Source organism: Nipponia nippon, unplaced genomic scaffold (genome assembly GCF_047370975.1).
Source record: "Nipponia nippon isolate SJK-2023a ecotype South Korea unplaced genomic scaffold, ASM4737097v1 scaffold_4, whole genome shotgun sequence".
NCBI lineage: Eukaryota > Metazoa > Chordata > Aves > Pelecaniformes > Threskiornithidae > Nipponia > Nipponia nippon.
This window is the reverse complement of record NW_028262358.1, coordinates 18913573-18930056: the sequence shown is the minus strand read 5'-3', so window position 1 is coordinate 18930056 and position 16484 is coordinate 18913573. Positions and strand designations below refer to the sequence as shown.

General features: G+C 46.6%; 1 protein-coding gene across 1 annotated transcript in view; it reads right to left on the bottom strand.

The window, feature by feature from the left end:
- Positions 1-8750, bottom strand: part of EHD3 (EH domain containing 3) — a 30487-nt gene extending 21737 nt beyond the window's left edge. The window contains exons 1-2 of the mRNA XM_009472498.2: positions 8111-8750; positions 962-1138 (exon numbers count right to left, since the gene is read on the bottom strand). Of these exons, the coding sequence (XP_009470773.1) occupies positions 962-1138; positions 8111-8337 (404 nt within the window). The 5' untranslated portion in view covers positions 8338-8750. The remainder of the gene's footprint in view (positions 1-961; positions 1139-8110) is intronic.
- Between the last annotated feature and the right edge of the window lie 7734 nt (positions 8751-16484).

The window sequence follows — 16484 nt, the reverse complement described above, 5'->3', positions numbered from 1 at the left end:
TCCATTCCCTGTCTCACTGCAGCCCACACCAGCACTCCTGTGGTCAGTGCTGGTAGGAGATGCTCCACTCTCTGGATAAACACTCTCTAAGCTCAGAAGTTAGAAAGGGAGCCAAAGCCCAGCTTTCCTGGTTGTTTGGCTGAACAGCTGCCATGTTTGCAATGTCTCCCACACCATGTTAGCAGGGAAGGTGCCGATCATGGGCGTAGTCAGACAGTTTGTTCCCATCTGCCTGCTGTAGCACAGTTTGTGCTCATTTAGGATATGGGTGTGTGCTGCTGGCTTCCTAAAAGGCCTAGATCCAAAACTCAGTATGGTTGGGCTAGGTCTAGAGGATGGAAATGTTACGTTCCTCATGTCACAGAGCCACCGCCCAAACCCCCTGCTACAGTTTTTTCATGGGAAGGACATTAGAGTGTCATCAGTTTGCACCTGAGGTTGGATGTATAAGGCACCAGAATGGAGAGAGTCTGGTTTTGTTAAAAGGGGGGCATTCAAGCAATGCAAGAAAGCAAAGCCATGCGTATTGTGCCAGTTCCACTTCTCTACTGACTCAAGTGGCTACATCTGGTTGGACTATTTAATTTCAGGGAACTGAGAACTGAACTGATGGCAGAACTGAAGAAGCTAGGAATATAAAAGCAAGGGAGAGCAAAGTGTGATAAAGAGATTTCCCTCTAGACTCCTACAGGATGAGCTCGACAGGCTGTGCTGTGTTTTTTTGTTTGTTTGTTCAAGTAAAATGAAGGTTTGTCCCACTTGAACTTGTTAATCTGCCCTTCAGTGAGTGACTGAGTGCACCCGGTAGGACTGGAACGGCTTTGCTTCAGCCATGTGAATGGGGAAAAAAAGGAAGAATAGTGTAATGCCTTATCCCTTTAAATTGCTAGCTATTGCTAGCTATGCTGCTCATTAGGTTCTAGCTTTATCCTCCAGAGCAACTAAGTTCTTGAGTACTGACCTGTTCAAAAAGGCATTGCCAAAGGCGTTGAGTTTCCTGAATGGTTTTTTGGGATCCACCACCAATGCGTTTCCAGGAACGATTCCTTCCACGTCTCCTTGCATAACTGCTATAAAGGAGTCAGTTGTAGGCTCTGGTCCAATCCTCATCCCTGGGAAATCCTGCTCCAGCAGGTACCTGTAGGCAAAAAAACAGGGTGTGGGCATGAGACATGAGGCTGCCTAAGTCCTAAATGAGTTGTACTGAAGATTGTAGTGTAATTATGAAGCTCAAGAGTATGGATCCTTCTGAGGCTATTTTTAGCACTGTCACTGACTCGTTTGATAAATGTCATGGTAGCTTTTCTACTCAGGATCTCCACGTTTAAAGCTTTCTTATTTCAGGCGGATTAAGAAATTGAGAAGATTATAGCTGCTGGGAAGAGACTCTCATCACGTTTCATCATTTTGTGTATTTTAATCCTCAAGACATTTTAGAACAGACTTAGCATAGCAAAGTAAAAACAACAGTTCACTGCAATCAGAGAGTTAATCCTGAAACCTTACTGGCCTTTGGTGCCAATATCAATTACTTCACTGCTGCTCATTTCAGCAGACTCATCCAACTAATGTGCTTAGCCCCCAGTCCAAATCAGTCACTCAAATGCCAACTTCTCCTGTACTTGACTGTCGAAGTCTCAAGTCTCCCTTCTTGTGTGCTTCTGCAATGCAGCTACACGTCTGCACTACAAACTGCTCAAGCATATTGAGCATTAACCATGTGGGTGGCAGAGTATATCCCAATATTCGTTATCAAGCTAAATAGCACAGTAAGCACCAGCATCCGTTATTATTTCCTAAGCCTCTGGCAGCCTCTCTGAAGGTACAGTTTGGCAAATTTCAGGGAAAGGTAGTTACCCATGGGGCTGCAGGACTTTGAATAGGACCCTGGCAGCATATCCTGATTTCCCCTTCCAAATTCAGGGTGGGTCAATGGTGTGCATGGGACAGTTCCCTTTGGCTCATGAAGGAGGCAAATGCCATCACTGAGATCAGGTCTGGGGTGTGTGCATGCAGAAAACATCTCACCTGCTGGTCCTGTGCTGAAAACTAAGACCATCGTGTCCACGTAGCTTGAAAAAGGGAGCTAGAACTGGTCTAGCCCTCAGTACGGGATGGTGTCAGGCCACCTGACCTGGGCATAAGCTCTGGATTGTTACATGAGGAACATAATGACTGCCAGGTTATGGAAGCTAGTATAATAGTGTTGCTTGTTGCCAGCAGATAGCTGGCACTTCCTCTTCTGTTGCTTTGACATAATCTTTAGTAGGTAGAAAGTAGAAAGATAAATCTAGAATTGTTGTGATGTTAAAAGTAGATTCAGGGGATGGGGAAAAAGGAAACGGGAGAAGGGCTGAAGATTTTGCATGATTGATACCAGTGTGTTTAACAATCACCATTCATTCACTCAGGTGAATCTTTTCAGAGAGGCTAAGTGCCTATGTGAGGGACTACAGGACCACTAGCATGAAGGCTTGTGATAACTTTTGGGGGGTTCCTGCTTTCACCATTATTTTAACAGAGGTAATCACCATCCAGTGTTTGAGGGACAATAAAAAATTGTGCTTGTTCAGCAGGGCTACTTATTGACACCATATCAGCAAACGCATCTTCAGTTCCCAATGGGCAAGGACAAATCAACTGGACCTAGAGGTAAAATAAGCAAATATACACCCAGGACATACCGCAAATTGCTGCTACTTATCTGGCTTGGTACACATTAATGAAGAGAATGGCTGCAGCAAGAATAACTCCAGCAATGACATCCATAATTCCCTTAGAAGCTTTATTGGTATTTTATCATGTATTTTGTTATATCTTTCATCCAAAGTGATTTCCAAGTCCTGTGTTCACCAGAATGCCACCAGAAGTGACTTCTCTCAATGGGAACAACTCTGAGATGAAACAGCAGCTGTTTAGCAGTTCCCAAAAAAAGGAAATAAGCCAGGAAGGATTCCAGGAAGGGAACAGCCCTCTGACTTCCAGTACTAGGGTGGATACATCCTATCTACCTAAAGCCTATGCAGGGATTCCTCGAACTTTCCTATAAAAGTGGGTCATTACTTAACAAAAGCAGGCTGCAGCTAATACTGGTGTGTGCCACCGACCTGGATGGTGATTACAATACACCTTCCTGGCAGCTACAGTAACTTCTCTCTGGCTTGAAGCAGCTGAAAACAAGAAGGAGCTACTTTTCTCCCACCAAGGGCTCTATAGACTATCATATAAATGTTCTTGGCTCCATTCCCTGGAAAGCTCTTTACACTGAAACAACCATTTGCCAGGTTAGAAGCCACTTGGCCAGACTCTGGAAACTAAGCTCAGGCCTCCTGGATGGTAATTCAAAAACGTTAGTCCTTGATGGACATTGCTGCGATGCTAGTCACTGCTATTGGCTTTCCTCTGCTCCCGCTTTGTACTTCGCTTTGGTCTGACATAGTATATTTAAGAGTGATATACAGATGGGCATTCACTGAATCCATAGAAATATATCTGAGTTCTCCCCTTGCAAATACTAGAGAGAAAAGAGTCATAATAATTGTCACATGCAGCAAGTGAAGTGTTTTTTGAGAAACACCCCTCACTCCCAATGCCAGGTGGCAGCCTTGCCACAACAATAACCTGCTTGTTTTTTTACAGCTTTGAGATGCACGTGTAATATGATAGCTTTGGAGCAACAGAAGGAAAAAGCCTGGGGGGTTTGTTTGTCATTTATAGATAAAGCTTCAGAGAAAGTCTAAGCAGAAGTCCTGCATGTAATAGCAACACTCCTCCTCCAGCCAGGCTGCTCAAAAGAATTTTATCACAGGTCCACTCAGCTAATGTTTCAAAGCATTTTTGTATTTATTTCTTGTATAAGACTTAAAAAAATGCAAAAAATCCTAACAAAAGCACTCTCATATAGAAGTAGCTATAAGAGAACGTTAATTGACTTAATGTGCAACAAGTGGTGTGAAATCAGAGAGATGAACATTTGCACTGCCTAGTATCGTACCATCTATTTTAAGTAAGGCATCTCTGGAAGATTTGGGTATATTGTGCAGCAGGGTGTCTGCAGCACAAGAATCTCATTGTACACAGGACAAATACAAGGGGATTTATTGACACTGTCTGATGGGGGGAAGGCACTTCTGCTAGGCAGTGACACAGGCTGCCTCTGCTAACAGAAGCAAGCTAGAGAACACATGCAATTGTCACATTTGTGGGGATTTCTGGGAGAGAAGAGCAAACAATAGCTGTGGAAAACACTGACTGACAGTGAGCAATTTCCCCTGCCAGTGCAGCATGCCTTACCCTGAGCTGCTGAACACCTTCAAGGGTCTGGGGAGTAACCTCCAGCGAGGCTGGGGAAGCCTGCAGAGTGCCAGGCAGGAGGTGTATGGGTTTTTTTTTTTGTTTTGTTTTTTTTTTATGGTCAATCTACTTTTTGGAGAAGAGTCTGGACTTGGGAGCATCAAGCTGTTGCCCCATTTCAGGACTGGTGAGAGGGGAGGTGAGGGACAAGGGCAGGAAAGCTGCAGTGCCAGCCAGGCAGTGCCAGCCTGGCTTGGGGTAGCCTTTCCCAGGTGGGTTTGGAGCAGTGTAGGAGCCAGGCAAGGAGATCCCAGGCTCTATGGGCAGGAGTGCCGCAGGATGCGGGGGAAGGGGCCGTTTGCTGGTGATGAGTCATGCAGGAGCCCTGCAGGATGCTGTGTGTGGCAGCAGAGGTGATGCAGAGCAGGAACGGGAAGAAGGGCAGAACAGGAGGAAATGGTGACAACCGCTTGGTGCGGGCAGAGATGAAAGGTGCAGGGCCACATGGGGAGGTCATACCGGAGCTCTGTGTGTAGCCTGTGACAAACAGTCTGGAGAGGCCAGGACGTGTAAATGATTAGCTGTAGGAGGAAGGGGTGGCTACACCAGAAAAGCAAGCCATGTTGACAGTTAATAGGGCTCTAGCAGGCTTGTTTATTTTATTAGCAGGATGGCTGGACAGAAGCCAGGATTATTTTTAGAAAAGACCACAGAATCCAAGTTAATTAGGAGAGTAATGTTCTGTCCTGCACTCCCATCCTCTTACAGGAAACATAAAAAGCAATAACATTGCAGAGGCAGGCTCCAGTGGCATCCTGCTGTGGTTGTCAGATTTTCCCAGGTAGAGGTGTTGCCTTGCCCTTGCCATCACAGCCTTTCAGACCCCAGCCGTGCAGAAAAGCCTCAGCCTGTATGCTGAGGAGAGAAATGGGAACGAGTGAGAACAGAGGATACCGCAGGAAGCGGGAATGGAAAAGCTGCAGTTAGTGACACTACATCTTTACATAGCAAAATAAGACTCAGTTCTCTGGGTCCCTGAAAGCAGGGGAGAGAACAGCCTGGTTCCACTGAAAACAAGCCAGTGCTCCGGTCTCGCTACACTGGCTCTGACCCACACGCCTCACCTCCCTCCTCCCCACCTCAGCCTCTAGGAATGTTTCTCACTGCTGACCTTGACTGACTTCTCTCTGCCATCAGCTCCTGACAAGAGAGCAGTCTCACTGCAAAATGATGCAGCTTGGGTGCTTCAGAGCCTTGCATTTCTTCTTTGTTTCACCTCAGATTTCCCAAGAACAAGGAAAGATGTTTGGGAGACAAACCCACCTCAGGTACGAGACTAAGGTTCTTTGTCCTTTTTTTTAAATGGTGTACTGGGATCCAGGTAAACTGGGACCAAGTTCATTCCACATGAGTGTTTAGTGGCACTAAGTCATCTCCCTAAATTGCATGGCAGTACAAGCAGGATGCAATGCAAGAGTGGAGTGGATATATACAGATAACACTAATTATCTCCCATCCTGACAAGATTATGGAAGAGATGTCCAGAGGCTGTTTCTTGCTTCACTCTAATACCAAGACATGATGATTATTTTCCCTCCCACTTCCTCCCCCAGTTCCCTTTAACTCCTCCCTGGTCTCAGTTTTAGCTCCCACTCACCTTCCTACAATAACTCTGGATGCTAATCTGGTGCTTATCCCAGCTCTCTAGTGACCAGTGCCTGCAAGCTCACACTGGAAGCCTATCACGAGCAATACCCACTTTTCTGGCACCTCCTGCCTTTGTTTAGTTGGGAACATACTGGAGTACCAGACCCTCACACTCCTCCTACTATAAGAGGCCCTGGGTTCTCCAACAGTTCAACTGTCACCTTCTTATGCACTATTTTGCACAAAGAAAACTCTGCTTTCCCAAAAGGCCTTCTCAGGTCTGTTTTGCACTCCTGCAAAGCAGAAGCTCCTGCTCACTTCTGCTTGACTGTAATCCCTGGGTAGGCTCATCCTGGCCCTGTGAACAGAGAAGGCTGGGAGATGAGGACACAGGCATGAATGAAAGGCCCTGGTTGAAGAGAGGCTCAGATCAGCTTGCTGACAGCAGGGCAAAGGAGTAGCTGCCATCCTACAGAAGCAAAGACTCTATCTTCTCCTTTTGCCTGCAACATGCTTTAGGCACCCAAACTTCTTGCAAAAGGAGCTCAAGCTTACAGGAGAAAAAAAACAAACCACACAAAAAACCACAAAAACTTTACTGAACAGAGAGGGGCAAAGGCAGGAAGTCTCTGCTAACAACAGAATGCAGGTGAGACTGCAGGGAAAAGCTGATGCTGGCAATCCAGAGAGAAGCATTAGAAAGAGATGCTCTAGTTACACAGCCAGGAACCTCAGGAATGGATATTCAGCAACCTCCTTGTGTTCAGAGGAAGTTCTGCTCTGAGCTGTCAGTAACCCAGAGGGCAGAAAAAGCCTTTCAAATAGGTTTGGTACCAAGTCACAGAACAAAGATCTGGGGTGGAACTAGACAACTATGTTAGCCAAGCTAGCCTCTGATTTTCCAAAGGGCAAATCCCTTTCCAACCATGTGCCAAATGCTTCTTAGGGTCATTCATGCCCCTTCACCATCTACTTGACCTGCTCACATGAGAAAAGCCTCTTCACTCAAACTTTGTTTGCCAGGTGCATGACAAGGTAGTAGAAATGTATTCTGCTCTTGGCTCCTGGCTGGGGCATTAAGTACCAGGAATACTGCAGCACACAAGAAAAACCCCTGCATTTCTCAAGGTCACTCCTGAAGAGGTACAGTCAATTTGATTCACCTCTCTCTACTCTCCACAGCTCCCTCCTCCACCAAGAAATACTGGTAGAACAAAGGGCTGGCTGCTTGTGGCTTGTGTCCAGATTTACAGTGGGGTAATTCCACAGATTTCAACACAGCCACACCAGAAAAAGGCTGGAATTTAACACTAAGCTTATGAATCACATAGGAAACAGACAGTGCAGCTTCAGCTATGATCCCAAGGGAAAGGCTGCTGCAAGTTGAACTAGCAGTGTGGCTGAAGAGAGATCCCTGCAACCAAGACCAGCTGGAAAAGTTTAACCCTCTCTTTGACAGCTTCACATCAAACCTGCTGCTAGGAGCTGCCCTTTCTTTACAGTTAGGAAGAAACTTGCTGCTCCCAGCATCTCAGCAGAGCAGGACAGTTAAATCTGCGCTTACTTTTTGAGCCCTGAAGATGGGCTGGTCTCTGCTGTGAACATACACACCCGAGCACACATGCGTCTCAAACTAGGCTCTGAGCGTTGCCTCTGGGAGCAGTACAGAGAAAGAAAGACACAAGCATGAGACACAGACCATTACAAACCCAAGCACCCAGTTCAAGGTTCCCTAGGCCATAGGTTGCCCCACCACCCAAAAGCTACATCAAGTTGAAAAGAGTGGCTGTTAGAAGGGCTACCCTGACCCCAGCAGTCACGGGGATACCCTGCACAAGGCTTCCCGCAGCCTTTGCACTTTGAACGGACAAGAGGGCCCTGAGTGACTCACGCTAATGCCCTGCCTGCGCTCCTCAGCCCTGCCCTGGGCTACTTTTTGCCACGTCGGTCTTTCATGGGACATCTCACTCGCCCTGTCTTGCCAAGGAACGCTGTCAGAGTTTGAGTGGAGGCGGCTTTCCAGTTGAAAGCTGTTGATGGGTGTGGAAGGGGGAACAGAAGAGGGACCTAGGCATAACACAGGGAGGAGAGACCCCCTCTGCCCCACCACGGCCCGCGGGCCTCAAGGGTGCAGACACACCCGAGAGGGAGGCAGGCAGACGGGCTTTACCTGATGAAGGTGGTCTTCCCAGTGGAGTACTGCCCCACGAGGAGCACCATGGGCTTGTTGTCGAAGTCGGCATCCTCCAGCGCCGGCGAGTGGAACTCGTGGAACTTGTAGTGCTCTTCCAGGGGGAGCAGCTTGGTTTTGTAGAGCTTTTTCAGGCCCTCGCTGACCGTCTGAAACACCTCGGGGTCCTTCCTCCGGCGGTCGTCGGTGCCCAGCCAGCTGAACATCTTGGGGCCGCCTGAAGCCAGCTCCGCAGCGACCACCGAGGCTGGGGGAGGGGGGGCGGGCAGGGGAGGAGCCGCTGGCTGGCTAGCTGGCTGCCGGTGTGGGCTACCCCCGCATGCCCCCTCAGGCCGGGCGGGCGGGCGGCGGGGCCCGGGGGACGGCCTGGCAGGCCTCGCTCCCCTCCAGCGCCCACCCGCGAGGGCCGCCTTCCGTTAAGCGACCCGCACCGGCGGTTTCAGTCAGAAAACGGTCCCGGCGGGAGGCTAAAAAAGGCGCTTCTCCTCGCAGCCTCGGCCGACCGGCGCCAGCGGACGCCGCCTCCCTTCACGCCGCCGGCTCCCGGCGTGGGCATGCCGCGGAGGCAGGGCGGGAGGGGCGGGCGGTGGCGGCGGCAGCGCCCTCCGAGCGCGGCGGGCGGTGTTTAAGGGCGGCCCTTCAGGAAATGGGCCGGCGCCGGAAGTCGGCGGCTCCTGGCAGGCGCCGCCCGTTCTCCCCGGCGGGTGAAGCCGCGCCGGGCGGCGCCATGTTGAGGCGGGGCGCGACGCGGGGGAGACGCGGGTGGATGGGGCACAGCGCCCCCTGGGGGCCGCCGCGGGGATTTGCAGCCCGGCCGCCATTTTAGTCCCCTTCTCACCTCGCTTTTAAATAAACCCCTGCATGTGCAAATTTAACAGGGAGCCGGATGTTTCTGAACGCTGCCACCCCGAGCTGGGTCCCCAGCCCTTCCCCAAGCCAAGAACTCGGCTGCACTGCTGCTGCCCCTCACTTCTCGGGGGCTCGCAGAGACGAGGCTGGCTGTGCCCAGAAGAGTTCACAATTTAAGCAGATGAGACAGGCAAATTAGCTGCTGTCTCCACTCCTGTATTCCTCCAGCAATTAGGGCTGACAGGACAGCTGCCGAGCGAAGGCTGCAGAGCTCGGGCCGCAGAGCTCGGGCCGAAGCCTGCATGAGTTTTCCAGCGGTGGCCCATGGCTCGGGGTGTCCCCAGGGCTGGCCATCAGCCATAACGCCCCACTGCCAGGCTCTCCTCATCACCATTGAGCAGAGATTTTTTCCTAAAATACATCCAAACAGCTTTGTCACTTGAGTTGATCCAGGGGGTCCGAGAAATGTGGCAAGAAGCAGTTTTGGAAGCGGTCCCGCCGTATGGCAGGCTCTTGCCCTTTCCCAGCCATTTGCGGACGGGAGGAGCCAGGGCCTTGTGTCAGCAGAGGCAGCGGTGCATTAAAACCAGTTGTTTTTCATGGGCGGGAGGGGACACCTGGAGACACGTGTGGCCCCGTGTGACTGAACAACGATTTAGGTCCCTTTCTATGCATCTGGTTGTTCCCGTTGTGTGATCCCATGCGCTTGTACGCTCTGCGGCATGGCCTGACCCGTGGGGTGCAAGTGATGACTCCAGGGACCGGTTTTCTTTTTCTGGAAGAAAATAGCAAGCTGACTGTGTTTTCTGAAGGTCAGGCTTCTCTGCTTTGCTGCCAATGCCTAAAGCTAGTCTGAAAGCGGAATTAATGTTTTGAAACCTCCTTAAGACTAATTTCCCTCATTTCTTTGCTTTTATAAATAGAGACTTTTGACTTTAAGAATTTGATGAGTCCTTTCCAGTGAAAACTCCTGAAAATGAAAGGCCCTGTAGAAATCAACACGTTTTGGTAAGAATTCTTCATTTTGTAGGAAAAAATTGCTTTCATCTTCTAGATAGTTCTGCCATTTAAGGGCTGCTCTCCTCCAATGCTGTTCTGGTATTTCTACGGCTATATATGGAGTCTCTTTGGTGCTTGCTTGTGATATCCTCAGAGCTGAGTAAAGGTCAAGCCAGGAAGCCTTTGATTGCAAATCTCCCCAGGCCACCTTGATGCTCTTCCTGAATGCAGTGAATGGGGAAGGAAAGCAAGGTTTCTGTTGTGCAAGCTGCAGGAGCTAACTTCTACAGGTACAGCAGAGGCACACTTGCCCCACATTTATGAGAAGAAGATATATATTAATCATTAATTTGCGCTAACCATAAATATGTATACCCGATAGCCAAATGGCCAAAAAAATGTTTCCTCGCCTTGTCTGAAGAGAGTCCCTTTCCTTTGGATTCTTCATCACCGGGGCAGACCACAACCAAACTTGACAGTTTTTATAGACTTTCTTTGGGTGACTCACAAACATTGCACAATTTTATTTATTTTTCACTGTTTTCTTAGCCATTTCTCTCTGGAAGGCTCACTTCCTCAAGGACTCTCCTTACCTTGAGGTACAGAGCTTGTCAAAAACAAAGGGAAGTGAAATTAGGAAAGGAAGTTGAGAGTATAATTAGGTTTTTCTTTTTGCCAGAATCTGAACTGAAAATTTTAATCTGTTTTCATTGATTATTCCTTTTCATTTCTTAAACAGGGGCGTTTTAATGGATGTTTTTTTGTTGGACAGACTGGTGTTACTGTGCAATCTTTAGGCAATTTAAAAAAAAATACATTTTTTAAGTTTTGAAAGCAGAAAAAGAACAAAAACAATTAAATATTTTTTTCCAGATGATGATTTTTCATTAAAAGTGTTGCTGCTGGAACAAGGGCTGTTTTTCTTGAAAGTTTCTGGGCCGTTTGAATGGAAAGGCTCTCTCTTGAATGTGCTGCACAGAAACTACTGTACTGCAGTGCTCAGGACACACCCGCATCTGATACTGATGGGGGTCTGCTACTGCCCTCTACTTTAGAATTTGTCTTTTGCTTTCAAGCGGTGATGGATTAAACTTTTAGCTCTGTAGTTTCCCAGCCGTGCCCCTGCTGTTGGTAACATGGCTGGCAGTCACTTAGCTGGATGCTTGCCTTGACCGGGAGAGAGAGGCTTTGCCGGAGAAGATTCACTTCGCTGGAAGTGAATGAGGCTGGACTAAGTCACGTAATATTTGCATTCAAAATGAAACCTAATATTTGGGGGTGAAACACAACATTGTATAACTGAAACTTATTTCATGTGAAATCAAGTCATGGTGACGTGTGTGTTTGCTTATCTCCTGCCTTCGGCTGGACAGGTTTACTTCCTACAAAAGATCACCTAGGAAAGGAGACATTTGAAAAGAGGTGGTGACTCAGTTGGTACCGTAACACTTTGAAAGTTTGAAGAAGCTTGTGGGAGCAGTGTAGTTCAGCAGAATTAGATTCCTGCCACTGCAGTTACTGTCACTGTTTGTTCATTACCAAGTAAGAAATCCAAATAGGCAGTGTCAAAAGTTCAGGTAGTGATGGGTTCAATAGGGCATAGCAGGGTTTGTGGGAAAGGGATGAGGGGAGAGGAAGGCGCAGCAGGCCCCTAGAATTAAACCAAATACACTAATTTGATAAGTAAGGGAAGGAGAGTTTTCTCTGGTTCAGCTAGATTAAACTTCTTGACTGCCTGCTGTTGCCATGTGGCCTAGGAATAAAATTGTCTACAGTGTAGTCTATCCCTTTCTTCACTCATTGCTTTGCCTTTACAACTCAGAAAGCTGCTGCCTTTCTCTCCTGCCCTCACTGCTCCTTCATATTCCTCTGAAATATTTCCCATTATATTTCTCCTACCGTTGTTCTCAGATGGGTTAGTATGCACACACTGTCCTTTTCCCTACCCTGTCCATGCTGCTCTTTTACCCCCTCATTGCCTGGGGTGGAGCAAGGTGCTGGTACCCAGAAGTGCCACCAGAAATGGAGAACGTGGCGTTGGATAATGTGTATACAGTGGGTGGGAAGCATGCTTGCCCCCAGAGACTTCACTCCTTAAATTGGTGCGGCAAAGAAAGCATGTTGTATTGCACATAGGGGACCTGACCCATGTGATGTCTGTAATAGTGCCAGAAAGAAAAATCCTCTGCGCCCTTAACCATTCTTGCTGTGCAGAAGCTTGGAGGTTTCTCCTATAACTCCTGGATGGTTTTGATTATCTCTTGTCATAGGATGTATACTTCCCTCAAACTTACATAAATGCTCTTTTTAGAAATTGTTCTGATTTAGTGATTGACAAAGTGGAGAGACTCATGGCCTCGTCTGTTCTGATAAAATGTGGGATTTTTGAGGGTATTTCCTTTCTGAACTTTTTCTTACCTGAAAGCAGAAATCCTGTTAAAATGTATTAAGACATGGTGGAATACTCTTCCTGTTCTACTTTGTCAGTAATACGTGGAGAGACGCAGAGTTTTGTGTTTTGAATAATCAAATGGCTTAACTAAACAAGGAAGCTGCTGTCCACTGAAGCGATAGGTGAGTCAAACGGTAGTCTGCATGATGGGCTGACCTGTTCTTTCATGTCTTCTGTGGAATACTTCGTATTGAGCTCTTCAGAAATTTTCTGGCATTACTCAATATGCTTTTTTCCTCCGCCTCCTGCTTCTGCCACAGTGCTTGATAGGTTAGGACTAGCTCTTGGTGTTACGTAGGCAAGACATATATAAATATGCATGCACGCATGTACATAAATACACACATAGGTACAGATAACATATATACTATTTACAAGCAGCAGGCATCACTGCCAGTGGAACAATTATCCTTTGCTGTGAGGACACACCTGGAGAAGGTAGGACATCAAACGCAGAGTGCTTTGTAGAGGGAGATGGTGCTGGCATTCAGCAGTCGTCTGTGGCCAGCACAGAGTTAGGATTTTCTAGGGGTTTGAAAGGCGCATAACTCCGTCACCACTTCTTGGAGGCATGGTGCTGAGATGAACCTGTTCTCTAGGATCAAATGGGTGTATTAGTTACACGACGATCCTGGCTGTGATGAATGCAGCAGCTGCTGCTGTACTTTTCTCTGGAAGTGTTGAAGGGAAAGGCAAAAAGTTCGTATCAGCAAACATGAGAAGAATGGGTGTGATGGAAAGCAACTAGATGAGCCGTGTCAGCTGCCCTGCATGTCACAGCTCCAAAGCTTCTGCCTGCCAAATGGTTGGGAACACAGGCTGGTGTTTTAGCTAACGCAGATTTTGTGCACCCGTGTTCTCCCAGTTTTGCTGTTTAGGGGTGGTTTAGCTGATACTCGATCACAAAGTATTCTGCAGAGATCAAAAGTTTCATCTGACTTTAACAGGAGTTGTGGGCAGTCAGAATCTCTAATGATTTACGGTGATTATGAATAGGATGGTGTAACCCTAAGTACTAACAGACAGATCTTGAGTAAATGGGATTTTCATATTTCCACTGATTTCAATGTAGCTTAGACAATTTACACAGCAAAGAATATGTATTTTAAATTCTCAACCAGAGTCTTTAAAAGTGAATCTTTGCTCAGAGAGGTATTATTTGAAGTTCTGAAAGCCATCCAGGCATTTTTGCTACAGACTTTTTGTTAACATCAGTGCGAAGCGCTGGGGCAGGTTCACTGCTTGGCTTTGAAAATCTCAGCACCAGAAGGTGTTCATCAACTTTTGGGCCAGTAATCTAACCACAGGAAATTCAGGGCAAGGTCCTCCACCTGTCGGTACGTTCATTCATTTTGTGAGAAAACACAGTTCAGTGCTTCTTTTCAGGATATTTCTATTTGCTAAAAAGCCCACAGGCAGAGTGGGAGTCAGCTTTGAGTTTTTATTTCTGAAATACACCGCTATGTTTAATCAAAGGCTTGAGGTTGTACCTGCAAGTGCTGTTTTCATACGGTGTGTTTACAGACTAATAAAGATTAACAAAGCCTAATACAGTCACATTTCCATTTTGACTAATGACTGTTAATTTCTGTAGCTAATGTTCTGTTGTATTACAAGAATGGTTGTAAAAGATGGCCCTGCATCATTTGTTCTGCTCACCCTAAAATTTATTATTTTGCATGCAAACATTTGCTCTGTTCCACATAATCAGGAGCGGCTCCTGAGTCCAGGTACAGATTGTCTTTGTTAAATCAGAGGAGCTGGGCTGAGGTCTGTCGGCTCCAGGTTTAGCCCGCAAATTGCCCACGGCCCCAGTGTTGCCTGAGATAAATCCTCTTGTAAAGAGAGTAAGAGGCTCGCAGAGAATTCTTTTATGGTCCAATCGCTTCTACTGAAAGTGAAGGGTTTTCTGTGGATTCTTCAGGTTCTCATTTTAAGAGTTAGGGATGAGGCCACTTCATGGTATCTAAGATGTTGAGAAAGATCAGGGGAGATCATAGGATGCTAATGTAGTGGAAAGACTTACATCAGATGGCAAACATACTAACTAGGGGAACGTGCAAAGAACAGGGAATCAAATCCATCCAACCTACTGGTTCACAGCTTCCATCTAAAGCTTTTAACCTCTGTCTGCTCCACTTGGCTGCTTTCCCTTTGAAATTATAATTGCTGGAAGAGACATGCACACACTCTGCTCCACCCGTGCCAGAGGACATGGTGGGACACTCCGATTTAGTCCGGTTGAGTAGTATTGCTGAGTGGAGTACAAGGGATTTCCAGGTATACTTTGGCTAGTCGTGTACAACTGTATCTGGCACTTGCTCCTACAGATGACTGCGGCCAGACAGCAGGCAGGAGGTTAAAACACAGGGTGGAACACCTTGTGGCTGTCTAAGCAGTGACTGTTCATGGTACATAAAATGCTTCATTGCATGTTTTGTTCAAAGATTTCCAGGTGATTTGGAAAAAAGTTTAAAACAATACACCTACAGGCAGATTCAGCTGGGAGGTTTTCAAAACATATAAAGTAGCTGCATCATTGACCCTCAACACACACTGTTACAGTCACGGCTGCTGGATCAGTTTCTTGAAAACAAGGCTACATATTCAGGTGATTTAAACCTCCATTTTTGAAAGCATTGTTTCCTTCATACTATGTCTGGCCTTCAAGGCCTATCTATAAAGTTTAGTTCTTTTTCAAATAAATGCCAGACTGAGGTGAGAACTGGTACAGGGTTACAATGATTTTATCAGGCGTTATGGATGCTCTGCACACCAAAAAATCAAGTCTCAAGTATTTGCTTTTCAGTGTAGCTCAAAGTATGTGAAGTGCTCACCACTTCTTTTCCTGGGGAGCAGCAAAATGAGAACTTCTTCTTCATACATGTTTTGTCTGTCTATATAAAGTGCAGCCAGTCTCTAGGCTGTTTTCTTCCTCTTGTTTTTATCTTAAATCTCTCTCTTTGTCTGTTGCTCATGTTGTTGTAGCCGTGAAGGTCAATGGCTGTAAAAAGGCAAGGTTTGGAGGGAGAGACAGTATTTTTCATCTGGAGAAAAAGTGGGCAAGTTGTTAGGCACTTAAATGCTTTTTCAGCTCTGAAATCTCTACTGTACAATAGAAAATTGATTTTTTGTTTCCAGGGTTATATTTTGAAGATTTTCTCTCAGTTGCCCTTGAGGATCAAGCCTTGTGGATCAGTCGTAGAGTGGTTTTATAACAAATGAGGGCTCTGTGTGGGAGGACGGCTCAGTCGGCGGTTGTATGGTTTCTCACAGGGAATGCTGGTGACCTTCAACTTCGATGGCAGTAACAATCAACTGGTTCCTAACTGAGACCAGTTTGCTAGGGTGCCTGGGGCAGTGATTTTAAGTCTCAGAGAGCCTCCTCTGCAGGAAAGCCTTCCAAATACTGTATCATTATGGCATGTGAACCATTTATTGAACTTTGTATCCCGATTCATTTTTTCAGTCCACACTGTAATGATAAGGCTATGATTATAATCACCTTGTTACCACTGGTGGGTGTGATTTGCCTGCTGAGATTTTAATAATGATTTCTCCCAGCAGCCCACCACTTGCAGCAAAAGGTGATGGCTGCTAATGTTTAGCATAGCTGCTAATATTAAAAAAGGGCTATGAAATCACTTGCTCTTTTCAGTGGAGGGGTGAGAAACATCTGTCTTGAACATTACAGGAAAAAAAATATCTCAGCATGTGATTTCATGTGTGAATCTGTGGTAATCAGCAAGATGGAATCTGATCTCTTGGGGGAGATTGTATCGTTCTCCAAAATGAGGCAAAAAGGGCAAAATAACCATTGAGGGGGTGTGAGTAATGGCTTTGTAACACCTAATATATTCCAGTTTTCTGTTAGCCTTTGGTTTATCTTGCTATTTTTCTTTTTTTGGAAGGGGAAATAACCGCATGCCAGAATGTGATTGAATAAAGACCATCATTCATGTTGCAGCATGTTATGAAAATATCCTGGCGAGCCTAAAATAGTCCAGAGAGAGACTGAGAATAGCCATATGTATGGCTTCAAAGCCCCAGTAA